We start from the raw sequence: 10,956 nt of genomic DNA, 5'->3' as shown, positions 1-10,956 counted from the left end.
CCCTCTCCCCGGAGCACCAGCCAATCAGGGGCTCCCGCAGCGTGAGGGGAGGGCACACGCGAGAAGGCTCTCCCTCCTTTTCCCCACCCACTTTGAGCAGCGAGCGAATCCGGATGCGAGCGGCGGTTGCGCATGCGCTCTCTCGGCTGCCTGCTGTGCCCATGGAAGCTCCCCCCACCCTACGCTCTCTCTCTACGAACCACGTTCCTTTCGGAGCTGCGTCCGCCCGTGTCCTTATCCTGCGTCGCCTCCCACACGCGGGCGGGGGCCTGCACAGCCTCAGCAAAGCGCTTTGCCTCCCTCTCTCCCCAGTGCTATGCCTTGTTATCACCCATGCCTAGCGCCACTTCGTTGCAAGGTCGCTCAAGTTTAATACTACCACTTAAACAAATCTGCTTCGAAGACTTACTGCTTTTAAAGGAATCTCAGAACTGAGTCGAAAGGGATCCCAAGAGTAATCTACTCAAACCCCCTGCAGTGCAGGAATCACAACCAAAGAATCCCTGACAGATGGCCATCCAACCTGTTTAAAAAGAGAAATCCACCACCTTCCGAGTCCCTTCCACGGTCAAACAGCTAGTCCTAATTCTTAGTCAGAATCTCCTTTCTTGTAATTTGAATCCATTCAAACTTGTGACAGCCCCATAGATATTTGAATATGGCTATCATCATAGCATCTCTAAGTCTCTTCTCCAGGCTAAACATAACTCCCAAGAAGTTGATTTTCATTCTTAGGGTTTGTCTTAATTTGCAATTTACCGTATTTCATTGGATCACTGCCGATTTTAGTTAGTAGGACAGTTTATCTATTTTTGCCATGCTATGTCCAATTTACAAAATGATGCAATCCTCACCCCTCAAATTAAAAACCCAAGTATTTAGCTTTCTTGTTCAGGTGCATCATTTTGGTTTCACTTTCCCCAGTTTTAGAATATATTTAGGCAGTGCAAATAATGGTAATAGAATCCCCAATGTCTGGTTACCAGAGGTATTTGCTGGCTCAAAGGCTCTTCTGTGAACACAAGGCACCAGTTCGATTGCATGCGTGGAATTCTCCCGACACCCCCTTAACCTTCTATCATGTGTGTTGCTACAAGGTTTTCACTGAGCTGTCCGCCAAGACTTAAGATAATTCTCTAGCTAACTGCAGCCAGTAGAGCCTTCAACATGTAAGTGAAGGGGTTGTGGTTTTGCTGTTGTTGTTCCAGTATGTGTCAGTTTATGCTTGCTTATACTGAATTTCATCTGCCATTTTGCTGCCCATTCACTCCGCCTGAAAAGTTGTTTGGTATCCTGAATCACTTGGTATTCTCCCAAAACGTACAGCTCAACACCAACTCCAATCATATATGAATAATTTATAAAGTGGGGGATCACACTGCTTCTCATTGTTATGAAAACTATCATTTTATTCCTCCCCATTGTTTCCTGCTGTTTAACCAAGAGGTTCCATGCAACCGTTGTTTTTACTTGACCTTTGTTATAAGCCTTCTTTACACCCTCCAGGGCCAGGCCTACTGACAAATGATTTTTAAAGGTAATAATATAACTGAATACCTATTATAATCTGCTCAAGCATGCAAATCCCTTCCTCAATAAGACCAGTTTTTCTATATGCTTAATAACTCTAATAGACACCATTTAATTCAGAATTGCTGCTAGGCCAAAAAGCCTGTAATTTATTAGCTTCTCCCTAAACTGAACCATTTGACTCCGCATGAGTGTCCCTTTTTTATTATAGTGGTCAGCTGTATTCTTTTTAAAATAATCCATTTTTTTGCATTTAATTGGACTTAGAGCTTGCATGTGACCACAGCTATTTGACTGTTTCAGATGTTCTTAATGAGAAATATGATTCAGGCATGACTATCCATTCAACATTTTCTGCACTGAATAAATCTATTTTTAGAGGAAAGATCAAAACAGATGCTGAGTAAAATTTGAATTCCCTGCCAAGGAAAATCTGCTAGATATCTTGCTCCGTAATTCCTGCTGGCAGAGGAAGGCCAATTCTTACCTAATGCTGTTGCTGTATCTGTCTTATGTTAAGATACAAAATGAGAACACTTGCAGTTTGGTTTTATTGAAACTTTAATGGGTTTCACAAAAGAGTCCATTTTACTCTTGCATCTTCTCTATTGTTTCCTCCTTGTACTTTCCTTTCTCTTTGCCAACTTGGCGAGACTTTGCTTTACGTTCCAATATTTTCTTACGATCCTTGTCCAGTTTTAGTTTTGTAATCACCACCTAGGGAGTCAAAATAAACATTTTATTAAAATATTTATATCCCATCTTTCTGCTCAAAAAACTTGTCAATACAACTCAGAGAACAAAAACAAAGCAAGTATGAAAAATAAAACTTTTCCCCCAAATCTATCAAGTCTACAGTAGAACTCAAGAACAAAAATAAATAACCAGCCAGTGTCTTCAGAGAGGGAATTTCACAAACAGGACACCAGCACAGCAAAGGCTCTCTTCTGAGTGCTTTGATTTGTAACTAACTAGAAAACAGGGACTGTTAACTGAAAATTGCTGAATGGCATTAACTACCTAGCTGCCATACATTAATTCCACTCCCAAGTGACAAGTGTGATCCTTAAAGGAAATGCAATCTATTCCAAAGAGGCCAAACACCACTTCTCTTGTTCATGGAACCACCCTATACGACCAATTGTTTGGATTGACCCTGAATTTATTAGTCCTTATCCAGACCATTACTGACACCAGACACTTGGGCAGAATGTTCACTGTCACTCCTGAATTTGATGGAAAGGAGAAAAGGGTTGAATAATTTCAGTATTATGACAACTCATGCAAAGTTAGGACAGTCACATTGTGCATCTGAAACTCAATTAATGTCACTTGGGAGTTTGAAAGTGGACTGGGGAAACTCATAAGCACTTCCAAAGTTACAATTTGGAACAGTCACTCCAGCTCCAAACTCAAGCAAAGGACTGGGGCTTTTGTTTGTCATGTTATGCTTGAAACATCTAAAGAACCACAACAAAACTCAGGGTGATATCCCACCCTACCCATTCCCTAATTCCAATGTCAAGAACAAAGCTAGGGCTCATCACTACTGTTATGGCAAGTACGGTGAGCAGAATTATGCACTATGGTTATTGTAAAACAAGGAACATGGCTTAAAAATGAAATCTCCTGAGAACTGAAGCAAAGCAACAACATTAAGAAGAAATGTTGGTTTTTAAAGGCAATTGTACTAAATAGGGAGAAAGCCAATTATCTGGTGATATCAGCATTAGGCTCCCAGGAATATCTGAGCAAAAAGGCAGTCAGTAGACAGTATGTGACCAGACAACTAGCGTAACAATGTACAATCAGCAAAACTGTCAGGGATTAATAAAGGTTAATTTAGCAGAGGCCCAAACAATCCCTGAAAAATGAACCACCTTCTGTCTGAGAGCACATCCATCACAAGCTGCAGAAGCCGAGCCGGAATTTATCCAAGCAACAGTAACATAATGGCCTCAGGTAACATTTGGTTATTATGCACAAATACCCTAATTGGTGTTTGGGATTAGCTTCATCCCACCACTCAGATGCAGATGATATTTTTCCATCTGATTTGATTAGAGTAATAACACTGCAGTACTGATACCTAAGCAGTAAAAACAGTAGCAAGCATTGCTTCTGGTCTAATGACTCAGTATAAAAGTTTTAATAGTTCATCCTCAAGTATCTACAAACTGGAAGTATGCAAGCACTGCTTATCCTTACTTGGTATGGCAATTTTAATAGTATTTTTGAGGAATTCTCAGAAAAAATAGAGGCTTCTTCCAATAATTCTCCAACTTGGTGGTAGTTCCTCCACCACTTCCAGCTCTCTTGTATGCCAGTATCATTGGCTAGGCTCATCAAGCAGCATGGTGGAGGGAGGCGGAAGAGAAGAGGGAAAATGGCAGCCAAGAGGATTTGCTTCTGAGTATGTTTGAACTCTCTAGTTCCTAAAAATTATAGGAACCCTAACAATTATTCATTTTTATTCCTTCTACTAGATGAGTCACAGAGGAAACAGTTTTGGGCTTTAATCTCAACGGGTTTTTTCCTTCTCTCCCCCACACTGTCTAACCTTGCAACTTGGTAAATTTGCAAATGTGGAAAGAGGGAAGTGGAGGGAAACTGGAAAATGGGAGGGCTGAATTGAGCTTTATGAGCAGAGACCAAATTTCAGAACTAGGAGCGCTCATTTAAGAACTTCTCTGTTACTGGGTAGAAGGCAATATTCATGTGAGAAAACATCTGGAAGACTTACCGTATTTTTTGCTCTATAAGACTCACTTTTTCCCTCCTAAAAAGTAAGGGGAAATGTGTGTGCGTCTTATGGAGTGAATGCAGGCTGCGCAGATATCCCAGAAGCCAGAACAGCAAGAGGGATTGCTGCTTTCACTGCGCAGCGATCCCTCTTGCTGTTCTGGCTTCTGAGATTCAGAATATTTTTTTTCTTGTTTTCCTCCTCAAAAACTAGGTGCGTCTTGTGGTCTGGTGCATCTTATAGAGCGAAAAATACGGTACCTACTTCACTTTACAGCATGAAAGAATACCAGCACACAGTAACAGGGCACTAATGTCAGCTTTTTGCTATGTGCTATTCTCAGTTTATATTTTCTCAAAATAAATCCTACTCTTACTGGCATAACATACATAGAGCTAATCTTGTTACTGAGCAAGAAAAAGCTTCAGCCAAGATACAATATATGGTGGCTACTTTGAGTAAGGCCTGCAAAGGATAACATAACAAATTTGGAACCCACCTAAAGGTAAAGGTAAAGGTAAAGGTACTCCTGACCATTAGGTCCAGTCGCAGACGACTCTGGGGTTGCGGTGCTCATCTCGCTCTATAGGCCGAGGGAGCCGGCATTTGTCCGCAGACAGCTTCCGGGTCATGTGGCCAGCATGACTAAGCTGCTTCTAGCGAACCAGAGCAGTGCACGGAAACGCCTTTTACCTTCCCGCCGGAGCGGTACCTATTTATCTAGTTGCACTTGATGTGCTTTCGAACTTGGAACCCACCTAAGTTAGGCCTAATGTCACCCAATTGAGCTTCAGGGTTAAGTGGGATCCTGTTTCCCAGCCCCTAGCACACTGGCTCACTATACCACAACAACTTGTATGTAAATTGTAGCGAGGCCTTAAAACTTCATTCAACGTGATGTAAAGTGTCTTATTGCCAAAGGAACAATGCACATATGTCTCACTTTTTTTCCTTATTAATTTCCCCCCAAAGTATTTCACCAAGGCATGATAAACATGCCAGCTTTTCTTGGAAGAAAATTTATTTCATGCCTGACAAGCATAATGATACATCCCACAACCCTTGATCACCACCATATTTCTGACAACAAAACTGATTTCACATTCCAAAAGTGGAATGCAGACAATAAGCATGACAATGTCCTCATTGTCTGTATTTTTCCCATGTATTTGGGGGAATGAAAGCAGCTCTTCACTAACTCTCCATCAAGCAAAGGAAGAAAGATTTCCAAGGTACACACTGCCCATGTAACAAAGTGTTTTAGATGTCAAAATCAGCACTTCAAATTATGGCAACAGGAAACCAGTAAAATCCCTGCACCACTGATATAAATGTGTAGATGATAGCTACTTATTTTATCAAAGCACCATGGCCAAGGCCATATGGCTTGCCAACAATAACCCACTCAAATCTTGTCTGAATTCAATGCTATAACAGACCCAACAGCATCCAGTCTCTCATCATGGAATCTGAATGAGATTTAAAAAGTGCACTTCTTTGATACCATTGCTATAGAAGAACAAACATCGGCACAATGATGGCACAATTTGCACTGTACTCCAAATCTTAGGGGAAATGGATGTATCAGTTAAAATATTCCAGGAATAGCGTATCTGGAGTGAGTTCATGCAGTCCCTGTCCACACAAGAACCAGGAGGTATTCTGTCATGCAGAGATAGAGCAGACTAAACTGGATTGTGTTACTGCTATGGAAGTTCTGCTTCTGCCCCAGATACACCTCATCATCAGCACTACTCTTTGGAGCAATCAACAATCCCAACCAGTAAATATTGAGAAAGCACAGCAATTACCCTGAGTTTCAAAAGGAACAGTTAACATGCTTTTATTTGTTCTAAACATGTTCAACATATTAACAAAAGCAAACTTGAAGAGCCAGAAAGTCTTAAGATCCAAAACTTCCACACAACCCTCAATCAGCACTGCTAGAAGTTCAAAACCAGTCTGCTGAAGCTGATTTTCATCCTACACTACTTGTGTCTTTCCTGGTTTAGCATATACTAGACAATCTTTGATATATGCCTGCTTTATATTATGCCTCTGGATATGCTCTAATAAGCTTCATTAATCTTTGACTGAAATTTATACTTTCTATAATTAGTTATCAAAATTCTAATATCCCAGTAACTTTGTGAAGTTTGTAACTTAGGCTAGGTCAGATGCCTTATTCTCTCAATTATGATTCTCTATTTTTTCATAACGCTATAGAGTTCAACATTATAATCACTAAATGAAGTACAGTTGTACCTTGGAAGTCGAACAGAATCTGTTCCGGAAGTCCATTCGACTTCCAAAACTAAAACACAGCTTCTGATTGACTGCAGGAACCTCCTGTGGCCAATTGGAAGCCGCAGAAACCCTGACGGACGTTCAGCTTTCAAAAATAGTTCGCAAACCGGAACAGTCACTTCCGGGTTTGCGACATTCAGGAGCCGAAACGTTCGGGAACTAAGCTGTTCAACTTCCAAGGTACGACTGTATATATTAAGTGCTGTAAAGTGACAGCTACTTTTCTATGGATTATATTCTTTAACCACCACATGTGAAAGTTTTAGTTTTCTGAAAAAGATCCTTGGATTGTTCCAAGTTTTCATCTCCTGACGTGCCTCTTTTTCTTGATGATCATGCATGTTTAACAACTGCTTTTGGGGAAACAAGAGAGTTTTGATTGCAGAACTACAGCTACCAGGATTGCACTCTATTTAACAGAAGAATTCAAGAAACATGAGCATTTCCCCTGCATACCATCTCAGCCAAGATTACCTTGCTAGGGTGAATGCCAACGTGCACAGTTGTGCCATTGGCTTTCTCACGCTGTACACGTTCAATGTAGATGACATACTTCTTTCTGTATACCTGGACTACCTTGCCGATCTGCTGCCCTTTGTAATGACCCCGGACGACCTACAAATACAAAAAATATTTAACATTCTCAGGTATCATTGTTATACGCAGTATCGCAATCACCTTTCTACAGCAGAGAACTTCACGTACTAAGCATTGCATGAAATAAAATGCCACAGGAAAGACTTTCTCTTACATAGGCCAGGCAGGAAACTAGATTCAGGGACAATAAGACTGATACAATATTAAATATTTACTATATTTAAAAGCTTTTATTGCAAGCACCCACAGTACATCGCTAATCTGAAAACTGAATTTGTTTTTTCACTCCAACAGAAATAAATCTGCACATCAAAAAAGCACACTTTCCAGCTACCGTATTTGCTGGAAGGCAATCTTAAAACCTTCATTGACTTGCTTGTGCATTACTCCCAGTGTTCCAGCGATTCCTCTCATTCCTATTAGGATAAAGTTGTCATAATTGACCTTCATCCCAAAGACAAGGAGACAGTTTGGACGATTAAGATGCCTTTAATGCTCTGCTCTTTTTCCATAGCACAATGCTACTATGGTAGCTTTCTTCTCCTGAGGGTTCACTTCAGACCACAGTTCCAGATTGTAAAAACCAGACATTGGGATTATACCATGGGAACACAGCCACCTTCCTCTTCCTGATGTTGGCTAATTTCCCTCTTCCTGGTTGTAAGTAACAAGTCCACCATGACATCCAAATCTGGCAAACTATGGCTGGCACAAACAATGAATGCTAACAAATTCTGGTTTGAAGTTTGTTTGCATACCAGTTTCCAATTCTGGTTTTCACCAAGCACTGTTTGACCTATTTGGACATCATTACAAACCGGTAAAGAAGCGGTAGGAAGAGTGCAGAAATTTGTTTGCATGACATGACTCTTACCCAAATTTAATTGATTGAAATTAAAGGACTTTGATAGTATGACAATCAGCCAAACCACACTTGATCTGAAATGCCACAGACACACTTGCTGTTTTTGCTTCCACACACTGGCAATAAAACAGCTTCTTATGTGGGACAGCACAAAGGTGACCACCAAAAATTGCTGCTTGAGTGAACTGGGCCTGATCTCCATGCAGTTGAGAAATAATTTGGTATTTGATGCATAAGGAAACCCACAAAATGTGGCTTAGAAATTGTTTTCAAAACTAACCATTTACTTCGCTGACGTCTATTGCCTTTATTAGTTGAAAACAAAACCATTACTCTTCGCAGAAGAAATCAATAACTCAAAACACATACTTGGACTTCGTCATCCTTTCGGATGGGCATAGAACGGACATTGTATTTCTGCCTCAACTCCTTGGAAAGGGGAGAAGACATGATCTTCCTGCGAATGTGAGACGGCGCATTGAAGTGCCGTTTGCGGTTCTTGCTGCGGTCTGAGGTCACAAATGGATTGAACTTCATTTTGACTAGAGAAGGAAAAAAATATGCACACCAAATTATTCACACTGAAGTCTAACAAGGAAAAACAATGACTACCAATCATTCCTCAATAAAACAGTATTTATATAAAAAAACCTAATAACTGGAAAATAGCGCCCACAAACTCAAAAACATGTCAGCAGCCAAGGTCTCAAAGACACTTTTGCACTTTGGATATATCCTGAGAAAGTTAAGACAAGCAAGTCTGAGACATTTGGACCTGTGAGGATGCAGTGTTGTGAGCCTGACACTGGAATGTCAGGCTTACAAGACATATAACGCTCTATTAATGTCCTGTAAAATGTTTCTTTCACAGCACTGGAGTTAAAAGCTTTCAGCGCAATATTTCTTAAGGCCCAGATAATAATTTATTTGGTATAGGTGCATTCCGGCTTAGTCATTATTGACTATATTCTGGCTATGATAAATCAATGTCTGCTCAACTATTATATTCATGCTCATGCAATAAAAGTTCAAGTTGCTCAGCTGAACTGAAACCAGCAGCAATGTGTATCAGGAGAAATAATTCTTGCCATGTTCAGTGTGCATTATGCCCAAAAAAGTGTGCATAGGATTTTTAACAGTGGCAGCTACAACACTGAAATAATTGGGACAAGCAGCACTCCCAAGAGACGGGGATGGAGTAAAATTAAACATCTCAATACCCCAGTAAAACGCTGAGAGAACATAAGCAGTAAAATGGAAAGTGAGGCTCAAAGACACACGGAACAGCTTTATCAGGTTAGATCAGCATTTAGGTAAATTGTGATCCTACAGACGTTGGATTCCAACTCCCATCAGCCTGACGCTGGGAGATGTGGCTCCGTATTATGTGGAAAGGGAAAGCATCCAGACACTCCAACTCGTATTACTGGATATAGGAAGCCGCGCAACAGATGAAAAGAAAGCACTCCAGCCGTCTCAGTCCTCATAACCTGGGAATGCGTTCCAACGTCAGGCCTTCTATCCACTTTCTCCCTTCCACCCCCTCCTCAGACAGCACTTCCACCGGAGAGCATTATGGGGCGAGGCATTCCCAGGCCCCAAACCGGCCACGGAAAGAGGTGAGCAGATCCGACGGAGAAACCGGTTCCTCCCGCCTCAAATATAGGAACCACCGCGACGCCCCCTCCACCCCGCATGTTCTCCGGTAAACTGCAACGGGGTCTCGGCCGTCAGTGGGCAGATGATAACAGATTACAATCCCCCTCCCATTCTTACCCGCTGCTGCCTCGGCTATGGCCGCCCGGAAAGAGAGATTGATTCTACTTCCGCAGGTGCTGGTGAGACCTCAGCTCTCGCGAGAACGCGACGCGCTTCCGAGAAACGTCGACGGGACGGAAGCGCAGGAGGAACGGACAGTGCCCCCGCGCGCCCTTCGGGAGAAACTGCAGCAAGAGCCGATGCAGACAGCTGGGCGCTGCTTGCTTTGACTGCCGCGCCTCGAGCGAGCAGAGCTTTGCAGTCCGAAGCAGCGAGGCGCGCGGAGGGAGAGCCTCAAGTCCGCTGCTGTAGGGAATGCGAGGGCTGTCCCGCTCCTGGGCTGAGCCCACTTTCCGCCAGGGGATAGAAAACTAGTGAGACCAGCGGATAAATGCCCCGCCAGCAGCGTGGCGTATTCGTATGCGCTCTGCGCTCGCTTTGATTTCTAAACATTTTGTTCTCCTTCCATCTTTGCACACTTGAAGCAGCCGCCGTCCCGTACACTTTTAAAGGACTCCCACACCTCGCCCGTGCTAGCTGTCCTCGCAGCTACGAGATGGCCAGATGCAAAAAGAGAACAAAAGCTTCTTTCCATTTAAATAAGTCTGCAGGGAAGGGGAGATTTCAGCCTCCGCAGCTTGCAATGAGAAACTACACCCACCAGTAGTATTGCCTCTTCTGCACAACTATTGGAGGGGCAGGCAGGAGCCCTTGCCCTCTTCCTGCATCTGGACAGCCTGTGATGAATTTGGTTCCAGCAGGTCCTCACACAGGTCCAGGGCACTTCTGGTCTTGAGATCCATAGCCACAATTAAAAAAGGATTGCTGTGGTTTTATACAGTTTCTCCATAACTGTATTTACACTAGTCCATCATCCTCCACAGTTGGAGGCAACAATACGAGTTGCTAGAAAGCCCAGGAAGGGAAAGAGCTCTTGTGCTCATGTTTGGCCCAGTCGTTTCCCCACTGGCATGGTCACTGAGAAGACAGGATGCTGGACTAGATGTGTCATTGGCCTGATCCAGCAGGCTCTTCTTATGTCCTGATCATTGCATTGTAAACATTGGCTGGTTCAACAGGCATGGACAGGAAGGACAATGGGGCAGGAAGGAGGGGGCTCATGTCTGTAATAAATGACATGGGGCAGGCAGGGGGT

The 10,956-nt window shown here is 42.7% G+C and overlaps 1 protein-coding gene and 1 long non-coding RNA gene across 2 annotated transcripts; both read right to left on the bottom strand.

Moving 5' to 3' along the window:
* Positions 1 to 2,073: 2,073 nt before the first annotated feature.
* On the bottom strand, positions 2,074 to 9,943 carry RPL26L1 (ribosomal protein L26 like 1). Its single transcript, XM_079964918.1, has 4 exons — positions 9,819 to 9,943; positions 8,412 to 8,584; positions 7,055 to 7,195; positions 2,074 to 2,247 (listed from the first exon to the last, which is right to left on the bottom strand). The coding sequence occupies exons 2-4, from the start codon at positions 8,577 to 8,579 to the stop codon at positions 2,119 to 2,121; spliced, it is 438 nt and encodes a 145-aa protein (XP_079821044.1). The 5' UTR covers positions 8,580 to 8,584; positions 9,819 to 9,943; the 3' UTR covers positions 2,074 to 2,118.
* On the bottom strand, positions 4,134 to 6,585 carry LOC307209628. The gene is made up of 3 exons (XR_013835658.1): positions 5,032 to 6,585; positions 4,529 to 4,772; positions 4,134 to 4,268 (listed from the first exon to the last, which is right to left on the bottom strand). It is a non-coding gene; the product is annotated as an uncharacterized lncRNA (long non-coding RNA).
* Positions 9,944 to 10,956: the final 1,013 nt, after the last annotated feature.

This window comes from Podarcis cretensis (genome assembly GCF_951804945.1).
Source record: "Podarcis cretensis genome assembly, chromosome: 2".
Lineage (NCBI taxonomy): Eukaryota > Metazoa > Chordata > Lepidosauria > Squamata > Lacertidae > Podarcis > Podarcis cretensis.
This window is presented reverse-complemented; position numbering and strand designations above follow the sequence as displayed.